General features: G+C 36.5%; 1 protein-coding gene across 2 annotated transcripts; it reads left to right on the top strand.

Moving 5' to 3' along the window:
- The first annotated feature begins 501 nt into the window (after nt 1-501).
- Nucleotides 502-27,214, top strand: LOC121408890 (beta,beta-carotene 15,15'-dioxygenase-like). 2 transcript variants are annotated; one of them, XM_041600583.1, is made up of 10 exons: nt 502-818; nt 9,646-9,809; nt 14,643-14,882; nt 17,030-17,177; nt 17,872-18,012; nt 19,839-20,158; nt 20,481-20,580; nt 22,395-22,480; nt 22,886-22,997; nt 24,568-27,214. In XM_041600583.1, exons 1-10 carry the CDS (start codon nt 665-667, stop codon nt 24,714-24,716), a joined length of 1,614 nt encoding a protein of 537 aa, XP_041456517.1. In that variant the 5' UTR covers nt 502-664; the 3' UTR covers nt 24,717-27,214. The 2 variants fall into 2 exon arrangements, with proteins under 2 accessions (XP_041456517.1, XP_041456516.1); XM_041600582.1 differs by having other exon boundaries at nt 505-818; nt 17,869-18,012.
- Nucleotides 27,215-27,982: the final 768 nt, after the last annotated feature.

Below are 27,982 nucleotides of genomic sequence, written 5' to 3'. Positions count from 1 at the left end.
GTCGTTCTAAACCAAATAAGGTAAAGCCGACGACCGAAGGACCCGTAACAATAAAACATTCCCGTACTTGTTTAAGGGTTCATTTCAAGGAATATTTGCCAAGAGTATCGTTTTGTTTCCAATACTTGTTTAGGGTAGGGTTTCACACGCCAATACTTGTTAAGGGGTGCATTTTCAGAACATGGAACTTACGTGCTTAGGGTGCTTTTCGAGACCCCATGGTCGCGCATGGTATCCACTCGTGAATGGAAGCTAGTGGCCCCCCGGGCTTTAATCGAGACCTGGGAAGTATACTCTCAAATATAGGACCCTGGATTCATATCAATCAATGATAAATATCCTCTCTCCTACCCATTGCTTGAATCAAGCAAACATATAGATCTCACCTGGCTAAATTTATTTGCTCTAAATAAATATCTAGCTAAAAAGAAAGAATCAACACATCGCCGCGAATTACTCAGAGCGCGCGGCAATTTGACGAGCGTTCGAGATTTAATGGTTTTTTTTAGCCTCACGCACGGATGCAGACATTCATCGCACAATGTTATTCGATGTGAGATCAAAATTGGGACGAATCGCACATCAGGGGTACTTCTAGTTCAGACGCCGCGACGAAAATCAGCCTTTAGAGAGCTAAGATTCGTCAATATATCTTTCAGGCACAATGGCAAAAGTGGTGAATGGAAAGACAGTTACTTCAGGCCAAATGGACAAAGTCGTTAATGGAAAGACAACTACCGAAGACAAATCTCTTCTGAAGAAGATATACCAATCTATTCAACAGGAGACATCAACTCCGATAGAAACGAAGATCATAGGTAAATATTCATTCACCACGAACGTTTTTATAGGTTTAGGTCTGCCTTTCTAATATATTATTCAATTTTTAAGATCAAGCAGGTTTTTACAAGCATTGCTTTGCTTAATTTAGGCCAATTCATCACAGTACGTGTGTGCACTACTGATTTTATTTCTGCAGACAATACTTATTGATTACATTCCGTCTGGATATCGGGTTGCTGGATTTCTGAACAGCACCCCTTGGAAATTCGGTTGATATCATCATGGACCCTACCGTCCATGGTTTGGGGGAGTGGTTTATACCAAGATTCACCTTCATCCGGGAGGGAACCCTCTTTTATATTTTATTAATTTTGCTATAGTTTCTTTGTATAGAAATAATAACAGTCATTCAAAAATGAAGAAAGAATATTCATGCAACGCTTTCATTTTTAAGCCTGTTTACTAAAGGATCTTGTTATGGTAATGGTTAATCAATTATAAGGAATTGTTTTTATGACAAACATAATGGTAATGTAACTAAGGGTCTTTTTACACGTGAATCTTAAATCAGATTGCTGCTCTTTCACACGGTAAAAAAAATCTTAATTTGAATGGTGATCATTCCAGTAACGGCTATAATGTGAAGCTAAACTAGAACATGATTAGAATCCCTAACGCTAATCACAGTCACGATTACATTCGCAATCATATTACAATAATGATTCAAGACTCGCGTGTGAATAGGCCCGATTTAATGATAATTGCTATTGTTATCGTGACTGTGACTATAGCGTTCTTGATTCTAATTATGTTCTAGTTTGGTTTCATTCGTATTAAGCCGTATTTTTCACTGGAATCATCATTCAAATTACGATTTTTTACCAAGGCAGTGAAAGGGCGGCATATCATTGTGCTGTTTGATGAATTTCTTTTGGAACCCAGTTTATAATGGAGCTTTCTCGGAAAATAACTTCTTCTGTGCGAGATAATAGCGCGGGTATTACTGGCTTTCGTTTCTTTCACCCCAAATTCCTGATCATTTCGTTTTCTATACATATATAGCTTTCTTCGATTACCATTTTCCTCCTTTGTAAATTTTACCCCAATTCTAGACTAGAACATTTTATTTTGTCACAGTCTATTGTTTAGATACTTTGGAGGGTTTTGCTAGAATATTAAGTATTTCTAATCCCAAGACTGTAAAAAAAAAAACTTTAAAATAGTTTCCCCCGATGTTGAGCACAATGCATGTTCATTGGAAATATGTAGGTTCGCAAGTAAAAAGAAAATCATATGTTTGGTAGCTAGTGAATAAAAGATATTTTGATCCGAAATGCTTAAAGATGGCTGTATTTTAATTGTTTCCAGTATCCAATCAATGTCCCAATACTTGGAATAGAATCCCCTCTCGGACTACTGAATTTTATAGCTGGAATGAAATTGAATACACACAAATGTTGTAATTCAAATTGAACAATGATTGCCGTATTCATTCCAATAGCCACACTTATACGTAAAATTCTCGAGTTTTTGCTCTGTACAAAGTCATCCATGTCAGTATTTTCAGTAACCCCGTACACAATTTAGATATCAAATGTTATTGTTCCCAACTTCAACTGGTATACGGTTGAACTATAGTTAATTATATTGATAGGTAAAGATGTTCTGCATAATGCATACCATGTTTTGTCTGTGCATATTTGTATGTAGGAAACGCCATATGGTTTTATCATTTTTGTCCTCGCTTCAATACGGAATTCAAAAGAGATCTCAGAGCACAGGGGCCACTTCAATTGACGAATGGTGCAGGCGCGACCAAAGAAACGCGTGAAAATTATCTCCTTTTCATGACTGGGTACGTTACATAGGTAACATAATAAGGGTGTCAAGGCACTAAAATACTGAAAAAAGCAAGGGTATAAAAATACTAAAATGCTTTATAAAGGATGTACTTTTTGCCCCAATAAAATGTTTAGATTCAGATTTGAGCGAGGTGCATGCGGGAGGTAGAGCGGTACTAAACCAAATGTAAGTGAATGTAAAGCCGACGTCCTTGATCACGTCAGTGAGATATAGCAAGTAAAATATCGCCGTATACTTGTTTAGGGGGTCAACAAAGGGAATACTTGTCAAAGGTACCGTTTTGTTTCCAATATTTTGTTAAGGGTATGGTTTCAAACGCCAATACATAATTGTTAATGGGTGCATTTTCAGAATATGGAAAATAACCCAAAACAGGTCGCGCCTGGTATCTACTCGTCAATGGAAGTGGCCCCCGGGTCTTACAGAGTCAGCCATGTGACAAATGTAAGGAAAAAAAAAACGTTTATAAGATGCTAATTTGCGGCAAAGCTGGCCTTGCGAGGTCACTACTTTGCATTAAGCATGAGATGATAAGATTGAATTTCTAGAGCGCATCAGATCGAGGAGGAAGCAGTTGCCATGACAAAACAGCGGGCAACACAGTCGTCACTGTTTCTAATTGGGGCTTGTTCAGATGATGTCTTGTGATTAGGAGCGGTCTGTTTCGTTGTTGATTACTATTTTCTTTAAGAAGAGAAATTAGTTGAAGAGAATGAAGGACAACCATGACAACGAAGGGATCTAAATGCGACCCCGTTTTATTATTCCGCTCTCGACACGATTTTAACAATATCAAATTCATTTATGATTGACTGTCTGAGGTTCATTTGAGCATTATTGTATGTACAGGAGCACTGACGTACTAGCATGTTCTTATACATGCCAAATACATCTCTTCAACTAATTTCTCTTCTTAAAAGAAAGTTCATGGTAATCAACAACCAAAACAGACCCATCTGTATACTGACCCATCTGTATACTGACCCATCTGTAAAACAGAGTCCCTAGCATATATAAGGATATTTTGGCTTCATCATCCAAATAAGGAATACCCCTTATTATATTGTTTTGACGCACAGAAAGTGCCATAATCTCAATGACCAATAGGAAAAGGTAGAAAGAAATTGGGCAACCTTAATTTTTGCCTCTTTTCATAGAAAAAGTGAAGTTGTTGAGAGCGATGTTTGATTTTTGTTTGGGTGTGAAATAAAAAAAATGCGGCAAACACTGTCAAAGGCGTCAATATCCATATTGCTTTTGGAAGAATACTATTGATAGATTTATTTAGTGGGAAGCTTTCAATATATAAATTACAGTAAAGCCATGCTTTTTTACAAAGTTGGCAATCCCCGGAAAATTGAGGCATTTCGGTCCAGTTGGTATAAATACCGGGTAAAATTTGTAAATACTGGGATGTGGGAAATGCTATAATATGCTTGAAAAAAAGGCCAATACCTGAATATATTCAAGAAGTATATGGTTGGTAGCTTTTTTCTGCATTTCACACTAATTTCCATTTTTCTTATAAAATATTATTTACCACCGATATTTACATCCCGGCTAACCCCCCAGGCTTAATGTAACAAAAATGATATATAATAATAAAAAGATATATAGATGTGGTCAGTGACGGATGTCGTTTGTATTTGTCGGAATCGAAACTGTGAGCTGTGGAGAATGTTGATAATAATCATCCATTGATAATTTGGTAGGCTTTTATATAATTTATTACAATATCATATACGTGAATTATATTTTGCTTCAAGCATTTTGCTCTCTAGATGTAATCAGAGTCGTTATAGGTTTCAAAGGAAAGAGCGAAATCTATGCATGATTAGATAATGGATATCCCTAATGTATTTCTCTTCCAAACACACACTTACGGAATAATCTCCCTGTATCACAAAACACATCAATCCGACATCATAATAATCATGAGTTGTGACAGAAAATAGCTTTAGGGCTCATAATTTTGAATACGAGCAAAAAGCAACTAGGATCAGATCATGAGTGCCCCGACAATGATTACTGCAGAGATAGCATTATAAAACAATGGGCTTCCTGTTTTGACGGGTATATATTTTCGCAGCTCTCGAGGAGGCAAATTATGTTTATCCGTATGGCTTCATTTAAAAAAATAAGCTTTGTAGGCACACGGAAACGTTTCACATATTGAAAAGGATACATACACAGAGTGTCCTCCCCATACATTATACATTCCTATATACATACATAAATATACACAGCAAAAATGTGGTGTTAACTGGTGTACATAGAGGACCACACCCGTTTTTTTACACCAGTGTATAAAAAATGAAACTGGTATCATATTAGGGAGTGGAGAACGACAGGATTATCTCCCACACAGCAAAAACTGTGGTGTTAACCGGTGTACATAGAGGACCACACCAGTTATTTTACACCGGTGTTAAATTGGTGGTGTTAGTTTTACACCTATAGGTGTTCTTACAACACCTATGGTTGTTACATTTACACTCTTTGGTGTTATGTTCAACCTCTAGGGTGTTATTTTAATACCTCAGGGTGTGGTCCTCTATTAACACCAATTGGTGTCAGTTTTAACACCACAGTTTTTACAGTATATATATATATATATTGTAAAGAAATTGATGAAGAGAACAATGGTAGGCGTAGCTTAAATCAAGGTTCCCCAGAGCTATCTACCTTTTCTTTTTCTCTTCTTTTTCTAAAGGGTAGATAGCTCTGGGGAACCTAATTTAAGCTACGCCTACCATTGTTCTCTTCATCCATTTCTTTACAATATTTAAATAAAAAAGAGTTGCCAAAAGCTGTTGTACATGTAAAGCTTTACACATTTTATGTATATATATCCCTCCAAAATAGATTATCCAACTAAATTTTGAGGGATTATATATTTTTTTGTTACTGATGTATAAAAAATGAAACTAGTATCATTGAAAGATTATTTATTACTCTTTAAAATGATTGGCCATTTGCTTTGATTATGTAATCATGGAATGTGCAGTTACCCTGTATAGGGAAAAGTCAGAAGTGGAATGTTGCATATGCATTGTTTTCTAACCAGAGTTCATTTCTATAAAAAAAATTGACCGTGCAGGTGGTTGACAGTGAATGTTTGGCTAAAGTGTCAGAAGTGAATGGTGCTTTGATGAAAGTACAGTAACAATGAAAATAACGTCTCATCTTGTTTTTTATAATTCAACATCCTCAAACTTTTTGAAATGACAAGGTATATTTCCAAACACATTAAATCCATTATGCAATGAGAATACATAATGTGTGCAGTTTCAAGCATCAATGCGTCAGACTCATTCAAACTCGGTCCATCCTCGAACCAGTAATGGGAATTGTTTTTGGAAAGAACAATTTTTTTTGCAACATTTCATTTTTGACATTGCTGCGTATTCCATGATAACATTATCATAACCAAAAATATATGTACATATAAATAAATAAACATATATTTTGTAGTGTCAAAGAGCAAAACACAAAGAACGGCAAATAATTACAGCAATCATAAACCTCTTTTAAAAAGAATTCTGAAAAAAAAAACGATTGACCATTTTGTAAGTGGATGTTGATATGGGAACACAGGAAATACGCTTCGCGACCCTCCTCAATAACCAAGAAAAAAAACGCAGCAGGAGAGTGGGAACAAAAACAAAAGGGAAAGTGTGATATATACTTTTTTCTGCACATGATGAGCAAAATGCAAATTAGAGCTTTGACTTGGAACACGATTCCCTGCTTGAACCTATGTAAAAAATTTTATAAAAAATGAACAGAAGGCTATTTTGAGTTTGGCTACTCTATCATTTTTATTTCGAGACATTTAATATGTCGTCATGAGATCGTGAGTCAATAACGCACACAAGTATGTAATTTTTCTGAGTATTGAATAGTATAATTTAATATTCGTCTTCTCCAACCTCGTTTCAATTCATTGGTCATGCTGGTACTTGATTAATGCATAGATAAAGTATCTGAGCATGTAATCTTTATGTAAAACATGCTTCGTGTGAACTTTTTATCAACAGCATTAGTGGATTCTGTCCAAGAATCTTCTCCGGACCAATGGGACCAAAGTATTGACTTGGGGATTCTTTTCAAAACACAGTTAATTATATAATGCATTATCATATTACTTACTTCTCATAAGTTAGCACGAGTCAAATGATTAATGAGTGACTTGATACATGTCCGTGTCAAGACTGTGTCAATCCACCCCTCCACAGTGTGTCATCCCCATGACCAAGAAAAATAAAACGCAGCAGGAGAAAGGGAACAAAAACAAAAGGAAATTAGTTTCCTGTTTGTTTGTTTTTTCTCCTAAGACATTTTTGAGAGGTGTAAAGAGATCATGTCAACATCATTCAACCTTACTAATTACTATATATAGGCCTATTGATATGGAAAAACCTCTTTTGATTTACGAAAGAATACCATCACGACAATAAGATGATTGAAAAACACGAAACGGGCCAAAAATACAATGAATAATGTGACAAATAAAATACAGAAACAATAGCTTACTCTAAGTTTGTTCGTATCAATGATTTATGTTTAATTCTGTATGGTTTGGAATTGACAGAATAAAGTGATGGATTAGCATTATTAATAATATACATATGCTAACACTCTAAGATGAGATATTGAGAATTTCTATTGTTCTCATATTTGTCGAAGAAGAAACTGATTGCACTCTAAAAACTGTGGTGTTAAAACTGACCCCAATTGGTGTTAATAGAGGACCACGCCCTGAGGTGTTAAAATAACACCCTAGTGTTTGTACATAACACCAAAGAGTAAATGTAGCAACCATAGGTTTTGCAATGAAACCTATACGTGTAAAACTAACACCACCAATTTAACACCGGTGTAAAATAACTGGTGTGGTCCTCTATGTACACCAGTTAACATGGTTAACACCACAGTTTTTGCTGTATGGGAGATAATCCTGTCGTTCTCCACTCCCTAATACACGAACGAACAAATACAATCTGCGCGCCATATTTTGCATCTTAGAATGATTAGTTTTCAAGTTGTATGAAATAAAACGGGAGACGAATAATGCCAGGTTTATGACGTACCCGTGTTGTGGTTCATATTTAAATTCGAGAAAACGGCGACTGGAATGATTATAAATACTTATTTGTAGGTTATATATCTTTTTTTATCTCTATTTTAATGTTTTGTTTGTTTTTTCATAGAAAAAGGGAATGAATATACAAGAAATAATAAGAAAAGAAAAGAATAGAAATAATAATAATGAATAAAAATGTTCCCCTACTCTTATACAGTGAGTGGCAAAAATAGTCAATCATGACTTATTGCCAAATAAAAACAAGGAATGGAATGGAATGTTCCCGACGTAGATTATTTCAGAAAGCGATCATAATGGGCATCTTGATTTTATGGAGCTTGTACTGTCGCATTTACTTTGTCTGTTAGTAGCTTCGTGGTTGAAGGGAAACCCGCAAAATACATTATTGTAGCGACTGTCATAATGAGGCAAACAAATGAAATAGAGTTTTGAAACATATGGCTTCATAGCCACTGCAGCTGGCAGTATATACACTGTGTTTAATCTAAATCATTGGGTATTACGCCACACCTTTCTTTCTTTCTTTCTTTCTTTCTTTCTTTCTTTCCCTCTTTCTCCCCCTCTCATTCACTATTCTCGTTGCGATCCCCCCTCTCTCACACACACATGCACGCACCCCACACACTCTCTTCAGTCCTCCCTCTTTTCCTTTTTATCATCTTTCACCATCCCTTCTTCCTTCTTCACCTATCCCGCTGTCAATCTCCTCATTCGATCCACTCTCTATACCCTCCTATCTCTTCCAATGCTGCCTATATCCCCATTCCTTAATGGTCAATTTATCTCATCTCAATAATCAACTCCTCTACTAGTTCAATGATTAACCCATATTTTATTCTGAAGTAGAGAGACCTTCCTTTTTTCGTCACCCAGACATGAAACTGTCACGATATCCCGATACAGCTGCATCACATCACAATGAGAGGGCAAAAGCAGTAGAATATATTTATCATCGACATCGTCTTGGGTTTCATTTCGAAATTTACAAGTTTCATTGTTTATGATAATCCATCAGTGTTAGTTTTTTGTTTAATGGGGTTTCTATAGGGGCTACCAGAGTTTTCTCTTTGTAAATTTGTTTTTCACTTGGCAAATGTTCATTTTTAGGAGAGACGATGTACATGTATTGATTTCAAAAAAAAAAAACCTAACGTTTTTTTACAAATTGTTTTGAATTGTTGAACTTTTTTTCAAATAGATGTATTTTTACATAAAGTTCTCCTTGGTACTTACATTGCAAATGGGTCTTATTCAGCTAAAATTTTGTGCAGATAACAAATAAAATGGCAACATATGAGATGAAAACAAATATTGTTTGATGTGAGTAACTAGTGGTGACCCATTTTAAGTATTTGATCAATGCCCCCCCCCCCTCCAAGAGTGAATTGCCATTTATGGTGCGAATGACAGTTCCCAAAACCTGTGGGAAAAAAATACAAGGAATATCTTACTCCAATGCGTCTACTTAGACCAGGGAATTAAAGTTACTCGTCGTCCGTCAAAATGATACCTGATAGAGGTGTAAAAAATAGTTGAGCATGACTTAAAAATCATTCTTAAATTCATATTCAAGTACAATATTAACTGATAACGCATCATTGTGCATTTGTTGTTAAATGCCATGTGTGAGTCGGCGCTTGTAAACATGATTCGGCTCACTTTCATTCATTCATTCATTCATTTATTCATTTTTTTCAACAAACTTTATAATGCAATAATTACAATGAATAAAATATAACATCAGAAAATACAAATGACGTAAATATTCAAATAAGCCAAATACAAAGAATATACACCTGATACAAAAGATACTTTTTACTCTTTAACGATGACAACTTGTAATGGGTTTTTGTCGGTGTTATTATATCGTCATTTTTGTATTGATTTCACAGGCAAAGTCCCGACGTGGTTGAAGGGAAATCTCTTGCGCAATGGACCGGGTAAATTTGAGATTGGAGAGGATCGGGTGGATCATTTCTTCGATGGACTCTCTTTTCTTCATCGATTTATCATTGAGGAAGGGGGAAAGGTCAAATACCAGGGGCGCTTTCTTAGGGTATGTATCCATACAAAGAAACATTCGAAATGGAAAATCTAAATTAAGGTTCAGGTGAACGCGATCTGATATCTTGAATATTTATTGAGAGTTAAATGGGTTGCACTCTCTGGTTCAAGATGGTTGAAATTTGATTAAACCCACAAAAATAATGGAATGGAGGTATTAGCCCCCAAACAGGTATGATAGTTACCACTCACAGACAATTTTAAATTATTCAAGATGGGGTGGTGAAGGTCAATTGCCAATTTGTCTTCTGCCAACTCGTCTACTCACCATATGGTCTACTTTCATTATAATGTCATTCCGCCCATCAACATTTCGTCTAACCACTATTTGGTCCAATTATCACTCATATCACAATTTCGTCTCATAACCAGTTGGTCTAATATCCATTTCATTAATTTTGCACAATTTACACTTAGTCCAATTAGAACAAATGGTATGGACTGAATGTCTATTTGACAAACTGGTTATTAGACGAAATTTTGAGTGAACGAATTGACAATTAGACCATGTGGATAGTGATGGTAATCCAAATCAGGGGCTGATCAATGATTTTCCAAGGGGGGGGGGCGCACATTTTCCCGACAAAAATTTGACAAGCAAAAAAAAAAGTTTTCACCCAATATCGGAGGTCATTTCGTCCGCGGAAAAATTATGAAAGCAAAAAAAAAAAACGCAAAAAGCTTTAAAATGTTGGGGTTGGGGCTGTGCCCCCCCCCCCCCTGGATCCTCCGTGGACCAAAATATAGCAAAAGAGTTGGAAATTGGACGAGTTGGCATTAGACGAATTTGAAAGAAGCCGTGGTGAAAAACACTTGTACTAAAAGAGATTTGTGTAAAAAATGGGGATCCATAACCAAACCACCATTTAAAGCAGTTTGAATTAATCTCGAGTTCGGAATATGGGTCTTTATAGCATGTTTGTACATACTGTTCCAAATTATGACAAACGTGTGGTTTCAAGACCGCATTCGCGTGCAATGACAAATAGGTTTTGTATTGTTGTCGACAAGAATTTGCTGAACCGTTGGTCATATTCTCATATCAACACCCCAATTGGGTTTTTCATTCCCCTCGAGGGGGGGGGGTACTTGGATTATGAATGTACAGGGTCACAGGGGTGTGAGGCTTGGGGCTTGAAACCCTCAAACCAGGGGCGTCGATCCATTTTTCAGATGGGGGGGGGCAAAATCATTAATCAACTTTCCAAAGGCGCTCGATCACACAAAACAAACAAACTCACACACACACATATACATGCCTATATATATATATATATATATATATATATATATATATATATATATATATATATATATATATATAAACATATACGTATATATATTTATAGATATGACTCATAAGATATAAAGATACATTTCACCAACAAATTAATGCGAGCGCGAGCTAAAATTTCTTTATATTCTGACCTGAAAGCTTGATATTTCTAAGCATTTTTGGTACCAACGATTTAGATGGATATCTAAAAAAGCAAAAGATGCGAGCGCGAAGCGCGAGCTGAAAATTTTCGGTCTGAAAAAATGGACGTTTTTAATAAAAAACAAGATATATATCCAACAAAAGATTATTGCGAATCGAAGTGGGAGTTCTTTTGAGGTTTAGAACGGAAAACGGGACATTCTATTAACCTCTTTAATCGTGAAAAGTATGGGTTTTTGCTACAGAAATGATGCGAGCGCGAAGTGCGAGCTCAAATTTTTTTTATATTCCAATCTGAAAAGCGGACATTTTGAGCACGATTTTAGATAAAGAACGAGTTGTGTATTTCAATCTCGCTTGCTGATTTCTGTGTAACATTACAATCTTATTTTTTGCACGTTCGGAATTATTGGGGGGGGGGGGCAAAACGATATGTTTGCCCCCAATATTTTCATTGGTGGGGCGATCGCCCCCCTGCCACCCCCCCCCCCCAGGTTCGACGCCTCTGCCTCAAACATTTCTAAGGGTCATGTGACCGTGAATAGGAACCCATCTCTAAGGATTTTTTTTTAATATAGACCCATTTCCCGTTTTATTCTGCGCCCTTTTTTAGCAATGCATGCATGCACTATGTATATGCGGTACTGTATACGGTCAGCCGAGTGTGCCAAATATGTATAGAGTGACGTACCCCGGTGCTCATTGCTATCGTACTAAGATGTGGAACTACTGCAGGTATAGAATCTACTCATCCCGGGGTCCTTGCTACTCGTACTCGTGGTCTCGACCGGGAGTAACATAGATATTTCCGGGGCTTTTCCGGGGGGAGGATAGACCAAAAGCTTCAGTCTCTGTATTTTGGTTGTTTCGCTGAACTACGTTGGCTCCACTCACCATGGGGATTACAGTAAAATGTCAGAAATTGTTGAATAAATCCCCAGAAACGATGGTTATTCCTGTCTAGGGGAGGGGGGGGGGGGCTTTTCCTGGGGATTCTTATAAGTATTGTTGTTGTTTTTCAGAAACGGACCCATATCTAAAGTTGTTAAGTTGAAAAATGGCAAAGGCTATGTCTTCTCTTTACGATATCGGAACTATTTTTTCTCATATTCGGAATACAGTTAAAAGCGAGGAAAATTCTAGCTGAGCTATAGCATCTGCATTGAGAGCAAGATCAGGCATGGACATTGACATATCAATTCGCTCACTGATTAGTTATAATTTTTTAAAATGTATTTTCTGAAATAAAAGAGAAAAGAAGGTATTAATTGAATAACGAATAAATTTACCATATTCTCAACATGCTCAAGAACGATGAAGATAACGTCAAAAATCCAATATAGGTATTAAACAAACTATAAACTTTTCAAATTTGGGAGTTATTCATGCAGAATTAAACCGCGGCCACCCACAGCTCCTCACCAATATACGCAAGTACGCCAGGGGCATCGATCCATTTTTCAGATTAGGGGGGGGGGCAAAATCATTAACGTTCCAAAAGCGCTCGATCGTACAAAACACCCACCCACACACTTTTTTTTTAAACAACAACTGCACACCTAGTTACCAGTAATGCATATAGCATTTCCATTTATTTGAAAGCAGGATAAAAGAGCATTGTAGATTAAATGCCTTGCTCACGGGCATAGGTGCCGCGGCCGGGGATCGAACCCCGGACTTTCCACGTATAGCCAGGCGCCTTAGACCACTCGGCCACGGCATCTCACACACACAACCACACACACACTCACACACACACCCACACACACACACATACATATATATATATATATATATATACATATATATATATATGACTCATGAGACACAGACACGTATCTCACCAACAAATTAATGCGAGCGCGAAGTGAGAGCTGATATTTTTTGGTATACTGACAGGAAAAGCGTGTCTGTTTAGGACTGTTTGTAGTAACTAATGAGGAGGATATATATCTCACTACACATTACGAGTGCCGAGAGGGAGCTGAAATTTCTTTATATTCTGTCCTGAAAGCTTGATATTCTAAGCATTTTTGGTACCAATGATTAAGATTGGTATCTAAAAGAAGAATAGATGCGAGCGCGAAGCGCGAGCTGAAAATTTTGATATTTCGATCTGAAAAAATGACAGTTTAATGGACGTTTTTGATAAAGAACAAGATATATATCCAAGAAAAGATGATTGCAAATCAAAGCAGGAGTTCTTTTGAGGCTTAGAACCGAAAACTGGACATTTACATTCACCTATTCAATCATGAAAACTAAGGGTTTTTGCTACAGAAGTGATGCGGGCGCAAAGCGCGAGCTGAAAATGTTTATATTCCAATCTCAATAGCGGACATTTTGAACACGATTTTGAATAAAGGACGAGTTGTGTATTTCAATCTCGCTTGCTGAACTTTACATTCTTCCTTTTTATTTGGCATATCCGGAATTATTTGGGGGCAAAATGATATGTTTGCCCCCCCCCCAATATTTTCATTGGTGGGGCGATCGCCCCCCCCCCCAGGATCGACGCCTCTGAAGTACGCCAGCCTAGTTGGCGCGATTAAAACAAACGAATTATCAGCCTGTAGATGAAGCACTTTAAACAAAATGAAAAAAAAATTCTTGGAGATTATTTCGTCCGCGAAAAAAAATTGACAAGCAAAAAAAAGGTCTTCGACCACAAATGAAGGATTTCTTACCAGAAAAAAATTGACAAGCAAAAAAAAAACAAATTGCATTTTTACATTACAAATTATTAATTTTGCTTCTCAAAAGGGGGGGGGGACACGTCCCCTGGATCAGTTGTGACTCGTCAGGGGGCAGGGTTACGTCCCCTGCATTAGTTGAGACTCGTCAGGAAGGGCAGTCTGCCCCCCCCCCTTAGGTACGCTAGTGGATCGGAATCTATATATATCTTTGACAGATAGTCACGCGATCACTCGAAATATTTCAGACAAATTAAACACCGGCTTTAAAGTCCATGGCATGCAGTATGTTCGTGCGATCAATCTGATAACGTTGTCTATGTACATTGTGTTTAATCCGCTCATTTTTAAGAGGTCATTTGTTTGTCTGAATGTTATGTTATCATCTTTATATGGCTATAATCTACTGACGTGACGGGGTAGTCCAGATTGGACCTTGTTGTTTGGAAGTGCCCTTTCCCAAAAGCTAACATAGAGGGCACATGTCTCCCAACCTCTAATCAGCGCCAATCTACTCATCTTGACTCCCCAACAAAGCATCGCTCGACCGCGAGCATGATTTCCACCTCATAATGGCATCCCCGGCCCCTACCTCACCCAAGGGGATTTGTTCCCGGGGATTCAGATCATAATAAAAAAACTAAACAATCAAACCAATAACGGAAAATAAAGGGAATTCCTTTTTTGCTTGCAGAGTGATATCTATGAGAAGGCATTAAAGCATCAGCGGTTGACCTTTAACGGTTTCGGGACACCAGCCCGTCATCCAGATCCCTGCAAGACCCTCTTCCAACGGATATTTTCCTTCTTCAAGATTGAACTTCCTGATAACTGTAACGTGAACTGGCTGAAAGTTGGTGATGAATACTACACTATGACCGAGACTCCGCTCATCAAGAAAATGAATGTTGATAAACTCGATGTCCTTGATACTGTAAGTTCATTGCACTTTGTGTTAGAATTCATTGACCTATCATTTCAGTCACAAGACTGGGAAGCTGAATAATGAAAAGACAATGAATAGGGTTTGTTTAGATTTTGGGTTATGTTTTATGTTTGACGTAATGAACATTTTCCATCGGAGCGATTGTCGCCGGCACAAAGGTCATGAAACCATTTCATCAGCATAACATAGTTCAGATATTTTTATTTCGCAATGATTAAAAAGTCCAGCATGACTGCGTCGATCAGTCAAGATGAATGTTGACAATACAATTATGTTAGAAATTAGTTGACATGGTTCAAGGGGAGCATTTAAAGTCCTCGTATATCTGTACGACTACTGTCGTTTGAAAACATTGGGCGGTAAGTAAAGAAACGGGAACAGTTAAGCAATAAGAGCAATATTGGACCATGTGCCTCTCATCTTTTTTTTGGTGGGGGGGTATCCTAAGTTTTAGGATACCCCTACCCCCCCAAAAAAAAAAATGATGAGAGTGCACATCTCACTATAGGCAAACACATCATTAGATGCTGTAGTTTCAATGCAAAGGCCGATAATGTTTGAATTAAACACATAAGGTGCAGACATGGCTTGCGTTTTCCTATGTTCTAAAACTGTATCAATCAATAAAACATGGATGTTGAAAGATCTGTCATGTTTATGAGGCCCGGACCTCCCCCTGTTTTGTGACATGTACATGATGAGTGATATATCACTCATCATGTACATGTCACAAAGTCGATCATTTTGTAAAAGCCCATGATAAAGGGACGGAAATATAACAGTTTAATCGCTATCAGATTATCAGAGTACATTATATCATTGTTATCAATAGTCGATTGTTAGATTGTGATATGAATGGTTCTTTCTATGTAGGTATGTTGAGTAACCATTAATTTATCTTATTAAACCCTGATTATACGTTAATCAAATTTCAAATATTATTTTAGAAGACAACTGTTATCAGTCCATCACCACGATCGACGCATACTCTTTGTCGGACAACAAATAAAGTAACATTTTGGGGGATTCCAAAGGAAAAAAATATTAATGGTTTCACCCCAGTATATCTTTCTTTTTTAAACAATCAAGACAATTGTGCTATACCAACACGAAAGAAACAGCATGTATAGCATATTGTCCAGTAAGGTTAAAAAATAAAGCAGCAATTACTTTAGAATGGGCAACATTTTCATCACACTGGATGAATAAAAATGCCCAAAAGAAATGCCCAATGTTGGCTACATAATTACCCTCATTGAGCCTTTTTACCCAATATCTTTTAGAGTGATTATACAATCCAGACAATGGGTAAACATTTAAACGTAAGTTTTTCTCTTATATAAATTTAAACATAGTATAAAGATAACCCTTACCGAAAAGAAAATATTTATATATAGTATTATGAATTGAGTGGGACTGTCACGGCATCTTTGTTTCTGGAAAATTCATGGAGTGACCATAATATTGTCCATGATGTCATAGAATAAGATCTTAACATAGGTTTGACGATATCCTCAACTGAACAATATTTTGTACAAATAGGCTTTGAAATTATTTGTCCGAGGTTGATCTGGCAATTACTATTTTTCTCAAGGGGCAAAGCCTAGGATCAATAATTCCCACTATGCTTTCGAAGGAAGCTTCTGACATATACTTGTGTGATAATAATAATAATAATAGACAGTTCTTGTATAGCGCATAACACATTATAAATAACGTCTCTATATGCGCTTCCAAAGGACTTGGATATTATTAGCCCCGCAGCCTTTTACAGCGCTGTGGCATTTCAAGGAATAAATTCCTGCCAGGTACCCATTCACCTCACCTGGGTTGAGTGCAGCACAATGTGGCTAAATTTCTTGCTGAAGGAAACTACGCCATGGCTGGGATTTGAACCCACGACCCTCTGTTTCAAAGTCCGGAGACTAATCCACTGGGCCACAACGCTCCACAATGTTCTACTTTTAATAAAATTATTAATTCAAGCTAAAGGCTGGTAGTGACATACACTTATTTTGTTTATCTGTTTTTATGTTAATGAAACCATGGGACACTCGATTTTGATTGGCTTTTATGTTCTTTATATAATTGTGAGTACGAGTCAATACTGCGGGTTATATTTCCATCTTTCACAGGTTAATCTAGAAAAGATAGTCGGAGTACACACAGCTACCGCACACCCTCACGTGGGACATGATGGAACCGTGTACAACCTCGGTACAGCCATGTCTAGGCAATGCAAGTACTGCATAATAAAGGTGCCACCTTCTAATAACCAAAATGGTAAATCAAGATATCTTGTTATTGTCTTATGGGCGCCACTTTTTTTCGGACGGCGGTGGCGTGAAAATCTTAACCAAGGTTAGCATGGCTAAGTTATTGAAATGTCGTCATAACTTATATTTAAAGTGTACCGTATAATCAAGTATTACTGAACATCCTGCCTGAGATCACATAAGGTCACATAACCAAGCTAGGTAGCTAGGATAAATGAACTTAGACCAAGTTGGGGTAATCAACATCAAAATCTTTACCAATTTTATGGTGATGATGATGGTGGTGGTGGTGGTGGTGGCAGCCAAATCATGCATTTGGGGGAATTTTAGGGGCGATTTTGAAATCGCCCGTCACCCTCATGACATTTTGTGGAGGTGCCGTGGCCGAGTGGTCTAAGGCGCCTGGCAATACATGGAAAGTCCGGGGTTCGATCCCCGGCCGCGACACCTATGCCCGTGAGCGAGGCATTTAATCTACAATGCTCTTTTATCCTGCTTTCAAATAAATGGAAATGCCATATACATTATCGGTAACTAAGTGTGCACTTGTTTAAAAAAATGTATATATACGCCGGTAGCGGCGATGACGATGATAATGATTGTGGTTATTATAATAGATCATATAAAAACTGAAATAACAATGATCGATGGTATCTAATAATGTATCGTAATTATTCAATACAATTTCCATCCATCAGAAGGTGAAGATGCGATCAGCACAGCGTCTATTCTCAGTAGCATACCTGCTTCTTCATACACCCCAACCTACTACCACAGCTTTGGTATCACGGAAAACTACATCGTCTTTGTGGAACAACCTCTTCACATCAACATGTTCAAAGGTATTTCGCTGCATTTGCTTAGGCGCATTATTACTCTTTTCTTGATATAAAACATCTATGTAGTACTCTTTTTATGGAAGGGCCAAAAACACCCACACCCACCCCCCCCCACACACACACACATCTAGACCTTGAAAATGCATTTTGAGAGTTCACGGGCAGTCCTTTTGGGAACACAGTCATGGTATTCTGTATATTGCATGAAATGGCTGGTGCATATCCTGGACCCTGGTTTTATTGTCTCACCTGCATAGAAGAGTGAGACTATAGGCGCCGCTTTTCCGACGGCGGCGGCGGCGTCAACATCAAATCTTAACCTATGGTTAAGTTTTTGAAATGACATAACTTAGAAAGTATATGGACCTAGTTCATGAAACTTGGCCATAAGGTTAATCAAGTATTACTAAACATCCTGTTAGAGTTTCATGTCACATGACCAAGGTCAAAGGTCATTTAGGGTCAATGAACCTAGACCATGTTGGGGGGAATCAAAATCTTAACCTGAGGTTAAGTTCTTGAAATGTCATCATAACTTATAAAATATTTGGACCTAGTTCATTAAACTTAGACATAAGGTCAATCAAGTATCACCAAACTTCCTGCATGAGTTTCTTGTCACATGACCAAGTTCAAAGGTCATTTAGGGTCAATGAACTTTGTCCGACTTGGGGGTATCTGTTGAATTACAATCAAAACTTTAAAAGTTTTTGGATCTGATTCATGAAACTTGGACATAAGAGTAATCAAGTATCACTGAACATCATGTGCGCATTTTAGGTCACATGACCAAGGTCAAAGGTCAATGAACTTTGGCCTAAATGGGGGTATCTGTTGATTTACCATCATAACTTTGCAAGTTTATTGATCTGACTTTTGAAACTTGGACATAAGAGTAATCAAGTATCACTGAATATCCTGTGCAAGTTTCAGGTCACATGATCAAGGTCAAAGGTCATGTGAGGTCAATGCATTTTGGCCACACTGGGGGTATTTGTTGAATTACCATCCTATCTCTGTAAGTGTATTGGTCTAGTTCATAAAACGTGGAAATAAGAGTAACCAAGTATCACTGAACATCTTGCGCGAGTTATAGTAGTTTTCAAAGTCAGCAATGCTGCTATGTTGAATCGCGTGATGCAGGTGAGACGGCCAGAGGCATTCCACTTGTTTCTATTATAGCGGTATAATGAAGCATATTCGACTCTTACAATATTCAATATTCTACATCTAAAAATAAAATAATAAAAATGATTATTCTCCAATATCAACATGATTAAAGCACAAAGAACACAGCGAAGTAACAGGCAATGTAAACAAAACTTTAGCCTTTTCGGCATCCCATAATTTTAGCGCAGAAATAGACCATGGCCTAATACAGATCAATAAGTACTATTTTGGGCTTGAAATAACATTCATATAGCTTTTTAATATTATTTACGCGACGCTTGTTATCATATTTTTTTTCAAACTTACAGTTCGCCATATATTGTCAAATTGAATTCATATAAGATTTGAGATTTGGTTGATCTCGGTATGTTTTTTTAGGAAGTTGTCTTTCACGTGTCATTGAATCCATTTTAAATGTTCTGATACTTATATGACAATTCACCTGACGTCACTCTCCAACAATTTTTATTCTACCGTGATTTAAGAAAGTTTTGCACAATTAAATTTAATTTGGGAGTTTTCAACACTGCCGACAATGCCAATTTTCTCTCCCCCCCCCCCTTCTATTTTAGTGACATGACACTCTCAGATCTCTTGCTTATCTAGCTTCCCCTCTTCAAGTTAGTCAAGACAATTCCAATTATTATTTTTTTTTTTAGTGTTCTTTGGTAGGTTGTTAAACAAACCTATGTCTCACTGTATGAACTACTACCCGGATGCCAAGGTCCGTTTTCACCTGATCCGTCGTGACGATGGTACCGTCGTAGAGACACGCTACTTAGCCGATGCATTCTTCTGTTTCCATCACTGCAACGCTTACGAGACCAGTGACGGCAAGCACGTCGTTATCGACATGTGTTGTTTTGACGACGATGCCGTCATGATGAGAGCCACTATGGAGAGTATAAGGAGAGGAGATCTGAACGTCGAAGACTGTTGGGTCAGGAGATTCGTGCTCCCACTCGGCAACCAAACGAAGGTATAACATTCTCTGATACGTGATTTCCTCCCGGAATTTCCTGCATCCCCTCCCCCATCAGATCACCATGAAGATTTAGCGATGAATGCAAACTTATGCAACGGTTGGCAATGATACCCATGGGAATCTCAAAGTTGATGTTAATGATTTTAATGTTATGCATGCATGATGAGGTATATAGACTTATTGATTATCATGAAAATGAGTATTATATTTATTATTGTGATGACGTTGATCTTAGCGTAATGAAATGATCATTGACAAATTACGTCGTAACGGTGACAATTATTGTTATAATAACGAAGATTTCTATTCGTCTTAGGTTGGAGAAAATTTGGTAACCATGGCCGGTTCAGAAGCCTCTGCAAAACTTAACAATGATGGTTCATTCCACTGTGTTCCAGAACAACTTTGCGACATCAGTAAGTATTTATCATTGGATTAATAAGGATTAATGAAGTAAACATTTGATTGCGTTCATGAAAGGACTTGTCGGACGTTTTATCAGACAAGTCCTATTTGATCCGACAGTTACCATAGTAACAGTACCTCTCAGCCAATCAACATCATAGAAAGATGTCAGATCTGACAACTTGTCGGATGAAAATGTTGATGAAACACTCCCCTGTATACGGCCGGGGCGGGCAGCCGGGCAATAACAGATTCTCAAAACTGTTTTATCTTAAAATATCGTCATATTGCATTTATGTGTGTGTGTGTGTGTGTGTGTGTGTGTGTTGGGTTGTGTGGTGTATGTACGGGTGTGTTGAAAAGGATGGGGGTGTATGTGTGCCTGTGTGTTTTAGTGAGCACATAGGATGATTATTCTTTTCAGCTCTTTCTTTCTTATATAAATGAGATCCTGTTAAAAACACTACACCAACAACAAAAATACTGATAATAAAATTATGAAGAAGATGTATATCCAAACCAACTTAATTATGCTATAAAATCATGAATTAAGCATGGAGCTAACAGTATATAAGTTCATTCGTCCTGTATGTTGCTCCCGGCTACATGTTAATGTATGAAAATAAAACATTAATAAAGGAAGACTTTCTGTTTATTGGATTGGATCTTGGATGACTAAATATTTACTCATGTTCATAGCACGAGTCATAGATCTACTATGGTCAAAGATAAGATTATAATCACGTGCTTTGCATTGTTTAAGTTTGTATTTACTTGCCCTTGATGTATTTTTGAACAGCTTAGAAGCTGTCTTTTAATAACGATAGCAGGAAAATAATACATAATCTTCCTCTTCATAGGCGGCTAACAAGACAAGCAAGAGGCCCACATTATAATCAATATTTATAAACTATAAGATCAAACAAAACAGACATACATCATCATAACTAATGACCGCCGCACACAGTAGTTTAATCTGATACGAAAATTTTAAACACGGAAAGTCTTGTGATTTTTGAACTGTTTTAATTCATCGAACGAGTTATTTTTTTCAAATCTATGACACCATGCTATCATCCTTGTCATGATAAAAGCGAATTGAATATCTGTGTATAATGACGTCATAGCAATATTGTATATGACTGCCTACGAGTTGAAACTAATTTGGCCTTTACTCCAAAATTAATTCTTGGAATCGTCCACAATCGATATATTAGTATTCTTGCAGTTAATAATTATGATTTTTTTTCCATTACATTTCAGTCATAAAGGTGTACGGAGACCTTACACTGTAAAAACTATGGTGTTAAAACTGACACCAATTGGTGTTAACAGAGGACCACATCCTGAGGTGTTTAAATTACACACTTAAGATTGAACATAACACCAAAGAGTGTAAATGTAACAACCAAAGGTGTTGTAATAACACCTATAGGTATAAAACTAACACCACCAATTTAACACCGGTGTAAAATAACTGGTGTGGTCCTCTATGTACACCGGTTAGCACCACAGTTTTTGCTGTGTAGTATCGCATTAGAGGGTCATGTACAGGTTATCCTATTCATGTTTATCGCGTGCAATTGACATTCATGTGATGTATATCGATTTTGTTTAATCAATGATATATTAATTTCTTTATTGATGTAGGCCTATTTGTTTTCATACGCCCGTCCTAGACGGGACGTATTATGGTATCACGCTCGGTTTCCGTCAGTCTGTCCGTCCGTCTGTCTGTCTGTCCGTCCGTTAACTTTTCCTTGTAAACGCGATAACTTCACTTTGACTTTATAACCTTATATGCTCATGAAAATGTTTTCTTTAGATTTGGAGTTACCTCAAGTGAACTATGCCGACTACAACGGGCGTGATTACACATACTTGTATGGCGTTGGTGGAACTATGCAAACGGTATATAATCATTGATATTCCAATATTTTTGTTTGTTTTTTAAATCTCATCAATATCATATAATTTCAACTTCTTTCAATGTTTAAATCAATATGTATAAAAGCATCCGCAGGTCCGATATTGACCATTCTTCTGCAAGTATAATGATGATGATGCTGATAATGATAATAATAACAATAATGCCCCTGGATAACATTCTATATAAAATATTTACTAAGGTAAGCATGATTTACATAAAGACTTAAATTAAACTCTTACTGAAATGCAAACGTATATTTCTTTTTATTCTGAATAAGATCAAAGAGTATTGGCGATTTTGGTCAATGTCAATAAGAATGGAAATCACAATAATTCAAATCGGTCTATCATTGACAAAAATTCGCTTATATTCTTTACCAAATACAGCTGCACAAGGTTAATGTGAAGACACATCAAGTTCAGACGTGGTCTAGCCCCGGCTGTTTCCCGTCTGAACCTATCTTCGTTGGCGCTCCAACCAAGGAATCAGAAGATGATGGTAGGTAATCTGACTGAGGATGATTCACTAATAGCTGAAATCAATTTCAAGAGTGATTAAATCAATTCTATATAGGGTTCGATTGGTTGAAAACTCTTTATAGATCGATTCCAACTATATAAGCCTATGTGCATTAAGCCTGTTGTTAATGGTTGTAAACTGTCCATGAGCAGTAAACTGTCATTTTGAGATAAACAATCAAGGTTGGCTTAAAAATTCACTGACATGAGCACTTGTAATTTGGCGATTATTTATGAATTCGTTTTAAACAATTCTCTACATTACATCCAAGCTGAAAAGTCACAAAAGTGTTCATAATCAGTGCTGTTTGGCTGTAGCCCAAACAATAATCAATGTGCCCCCCCCAAAAAAAAAAATAATACAAATAGTAAAACCATTTCCAAACTTTATCACTGACGTACTATTCTAGTTACTATGCCTTTCTTCCTTGAATTTGAATGCTATTGCCGGTACACTGTAAAAACTGCGGTGTTAAGACTGACACCAATTGGTGTTAATAGAGGACCACACCCTGAGGTGTTAAAATTACACCCCGAGATTAAACGTAACACCAAAGAGTGTAAATGTAACAACAAAAGGTGTTGTAATAACACCTATAGGTGTAAAACTAACACCACCAATTTAACATCGGTGTAAAATAGCTGGTGTCAGTGGTCCTCTATGTACACCGGTTAACACCACAGTTTTTGCTGTGTAGAGCTACACAACCTCATCATCTGCATTCTGCAAGTGTTAGCGCTCATCCTAATGGAAAATGGGAAAGGTCATTATGCGGAAAGATGATCATGAGCTAACCGCTTGACTTATACCCCGGGATTTATAAACACGTTATGCAATTTCCAGTCTAGGCCTTTGAGAGTAAAATGGATTTATTTAGGGTTTTCCCTTTCCCCTCCATTTAGAAAGTACTCTAAAATATTTTCATTATTTGAATTCTGAAATCTTACATTTCCTTTTCGGAGCTACTTGTTAAAGGAGTATCAGACTACCGCTGATCGTATTGGAAAACTTAGAATAAGATAATCAGAACCTATAGTTGGAAAGTGCTCAGCGATGGCATTTTCTTGCTTGTGGAAAATTTTGGACGGAAACCCGAAAGTGATGGTGACCTCGATCTGACTCTGTTGTAATTGAACAACTTTATATCTACTATAGATTATACAAACACGTAAATTAACCTTTCCTTCATACTATATTAAAAATCAAATGCGATGATATTTTGACGAAATAGCATTGTATATCAAAGGTCATAATGCACGCATGCAGAGTTAGAACGATAGAAAGTGGTGTTAACAAATTTTCATGTGCAAGAGCAAATTGCGTTTTTGAATTATTTTTTTCTGGCTTTTAATGCCTGTCTATTGGGAAAACATAGATCATGGCTGAAAATATCCATCGTTTCTTCATAAATGTGAGACATCATGCGTAAAATATGATTGACGCATGGTAGAGAAAAGGTTGTCTGAAAACACGCTCGATTACTTCCTATTCGACGGATCGTTGAAAAGCAAGCATTTCGTTCACAATAATCTTCCTTCTTTCTTAACAGGTGTAATTCTATCGTGTGTCACCAACCTCGCAGACGATAAAGAACCCCCTTACTTGCTGGTACTCGATGCACGTACCTTCAAAGAAATCGCAAGGGCTGTCATTCCGGTACCCGTCAGCACCTTCGGCATTCACGGAATCTTCGTATAAGAATCGTTTTAAGATCTCCAAGAAATCGCAGAGGAGCAAAAATATAAATACATGTAATATAAATCGCCTGATTATTGACGCATCATTCTGTGTTAAAGACCCCAGTCGGACCCAAAGTGAAATTGACATATGCCTTTATCAAGGAATGCGTATAAACTCCAAAACACGTTAAGAAGCTCAATAAAGACTGGTCAAAATCCATTAATTTGAGTTTTTCTTATAATACTCAGTGGTCATGAGATGAATGGAGCTCATTATATTTCTCATTCGTCGATATCACTATTGGATCCGGTCTGGGTCTTCAAGACTATAAATTGCCATCGGCTGAGTAAAAAGGTTGTCAGTGTGAATGATTTCCAATAAAAATGTAGGCGAGATCTTCGTTACGTATACCATTGGTGGTTGATCAGATTCGATTACTGTTTGATATACTTACATGATTGGCATGTACATTTATTGACATTATTAGCATATATTATATTCATGTATATTCATGAATAGATATATTCATGTATATTTCGAATGCAATGCTTAAAATGTTTCCTATAATGGTTGTATTTTTAATATTGCATTTTTTTGTGAAAAACCAATGCATATACAGTATAAGAAAATGACACAAAATGTATGTTGGTGGCTACTTTATCCTGGATGAGTGTGTGAAACCTATAGATGTACGTTCGTTGTCAATATATTGTCGATATGTTACTCATTTAAACATGATGAAATCGTTATATTTTGCCTTGTTAATTTCTTTAAAAGTGTTAAAGTTGTGCACTAAATGTAATTTTGGTTTTATTTCATAGTCAAGGTTGATGTACATCGTCCTTTTTTTTATTGGCACAGATGAATGATACAAATTCATCACTATCTTTTTAAATGATTGTGTTGTTCATGATCACAAATCGCACAAAGTATTTACTATATATGGATTCATGTAATCCAGATTCTGGATTTATTTAATTCAGGCAATGTACCCGTCGTTTTATTTAAATTATCTCTTCTTAATTCGTAAGTGGAGGAATGAATGGAATTATTCCTAAAAGCTCTCTCTTGCCCGATTTTCGTTTCTTTAAAAGAAAAGAAAACGCACGGGCGTTGTTCCCGATTGATGTGTTTTTATGATGCATAATATATGGAATTATGGTAAATTATGGTGATTTGGTTATAGTTTTGTCATGTTATTTTTGGTGAATAGTATTCGAAAAAATAATATTGTGTGCAGTGCGAAAATGATAATGTAAATAATCTTCAATTTATTTAGTTACGTATACATTTACATTAATTTTTCAACTTATTCAACTCTTACGACAGTGTATGATGTCAGAAAAATCTGAGCCTTATCATGCTTACGGCAGCCCGGACGTTATCAATTTGGGGGTGTTGTGACTTTGGTGTGTGCTAATGGTAACTGCACTCGCAAGCTCGGGATCCACTAACATTATTTACATGTACACTCATATCAAAAAACAATTTTGAAAAAGTTATTCCATTCATCAAATTCACTCATGCATTTCACACTTGCAATGAATACTGAAGAGCGAGACCACATAAAATTTGACTTTTTGATAAGTATAAATTTTCTCCTAACTGTAAAGATTTTCATAAACGTGAGAATACGAGCATCATATTTGTTAAGAAACATATTTGCATTCTTTTAATTTTGGGGTTTATGTTCCAAAATAAAATGATTTACTTCACGAAAACTGAGAAAAAAATCCAAGCGTATAACACTATTGTTTCGATTATGATTTTGCATAAAATTGTGATTTCAGTTTTGAGTTTAGGAGCAAAATTCAGCGATGGCAACATGTTGCATGTAATGTCCATGTGGTTGCATTTGCCGCGCCAAGAAAATTCACTATTTTAGCGGCCATCCATAAGTCTATATGGATCTATTGACAGTCGGGAGATAAACAATGTGCATATTATATTGGTGTATATACACATGGTTTTGTTCTTTTTGTATAATATTATGACGTCGCTATATTAGCGCATGTATACATAACCTTATATTAGACTATACGCCAAAACACCGTAATATTAACGAAAATAAATATACGATGATAAATGCACCTCTGTGCCTATAAATTAGGCTTACATTTGTAACCAATAATCTACAAAAAGGATAAAATTTTGATTTTACAATCAATATTTGATTTGTAAAATAAACATTTCAGAGTAATTTGTAGATTATCCTATCAATGTCGGGCATGGTGCACATGCATGACATGGGTCATCTGTAGAGCGCCGGTCGCCTACATATAGGTCGTGGGATCGATCCCTATATCTGGCCGAGTCATTTACCGAAATGAGGGGCCTTCTGTCCTGTTGTCAGGCGCTCATGATGGAGACTGGTAATAATAACATACTGTGCTATGCATGATCCTTTTGATATTCAGCTAATAGTGGAAATGGCTGCCCCTGGCAAAAGGAAAGTGATGAGGAAATATTTACTTCGGTTAGTCCAATTTACAGGGTTTTTTTTAAATCAATGTACTCTTCTTCTTTCCATATATAAAACGAAGTTGCATTTTGCACCCAAGATTATTTTGTAAAAATCATGGATTTTCAAAATTGTGAATCAGATCATTGGATTAATCAAAATATTTCTCTTATTCGGGTATTATTTCTTCGATGACGAACGGAAACTTAAATAAAGAAATAAACGATGTTGACTTTTGTCCAACTGTGATGATTTTAATTTACAGAAACTGTTATCACAAAACAAGGTAAAGAATATTACTGACGGTTTGAAGCGCTTTAAACCTTAATAAAGATATAAGTTATCATTAATAGGTTTAGGGTGTCGACTTTTGTCCAACTGTAATTTTACTAACAAAAACTATTATCATAACAAGGAAAGAGAAAATATATATATATTTTCTATTAAAAAAACGAGAGAAAGGAGAAAAAAGAACAGAGGAAGGTGGACTGACAATAGTTAAGAGGAAAACTATAGCCGAGGAATTGTCATTAAGATATTAGTTGAAAAATAAGTTTTCAATTTACGTTTAAAAGTATATTATATAGAATTGCAATCTTAGGATATATAGCTGTCATGAATCTCGTTATTCCTTATAAATAGAGTAGTAGGTAATTCTTTTCTTGAGAGCTGAAACATAAATATTCCAAGGTTGAATGCATAAAGATCATGGATTTGTAGAACATTACATGAATAAAATAAGCGCGGTAAATTGTATTATTAATAATTCTTATTAGTCCGTTTTTGGTAAGTAGAATTTTATTGATATGAAGTTTTGAACTGT

This window comes from Lytechinus variegatus, chromosome 2, assembly GCF_018143015.1.
Source record: "Lytechinus variegatus isolate NC3 chromosome 2, Lvar_3.0, whole genome shotgun sequence".
In the NCBI taxonomy this organism is placed as follows: Eukaryota; Metazoa; Echinodermata; class Echinoidea; order Temnopleuroida; family Toxopneustidae; genus Lytechinus; species Lytechinus variegatus.
This window is presented reverse-complemented; position numbering and strand designations above follow the sequence as displayed.

What these genes read in the sequence shown, in the direction of transcription:
- LOC121408890 (XM_041600582.1), top strand. Translation starts at nt 665, where the DNA reads ATGGCAAAAGTGGTGAATGGAAAGACAGTTACTTCAGGCCAAATGGAC. An exon ending in ACCTTCTAATAACCAAAATG is followed by an intron (nt 17,178 to 17,868) that starts GTAAATCAAGAT and finishes TCCATCCATCAG; the next exon opens with AAGGTGAAGATGCGATCAGC. An exon ending in CAAGGAATCAGAAGATGATG is followed by an intron (nt 22,998 to 24,567) that starts GTAGGTAATCTG and finishes CTTTCTTAACAG; the next exon opens with GTGTAATTCTATCGTGTGTC.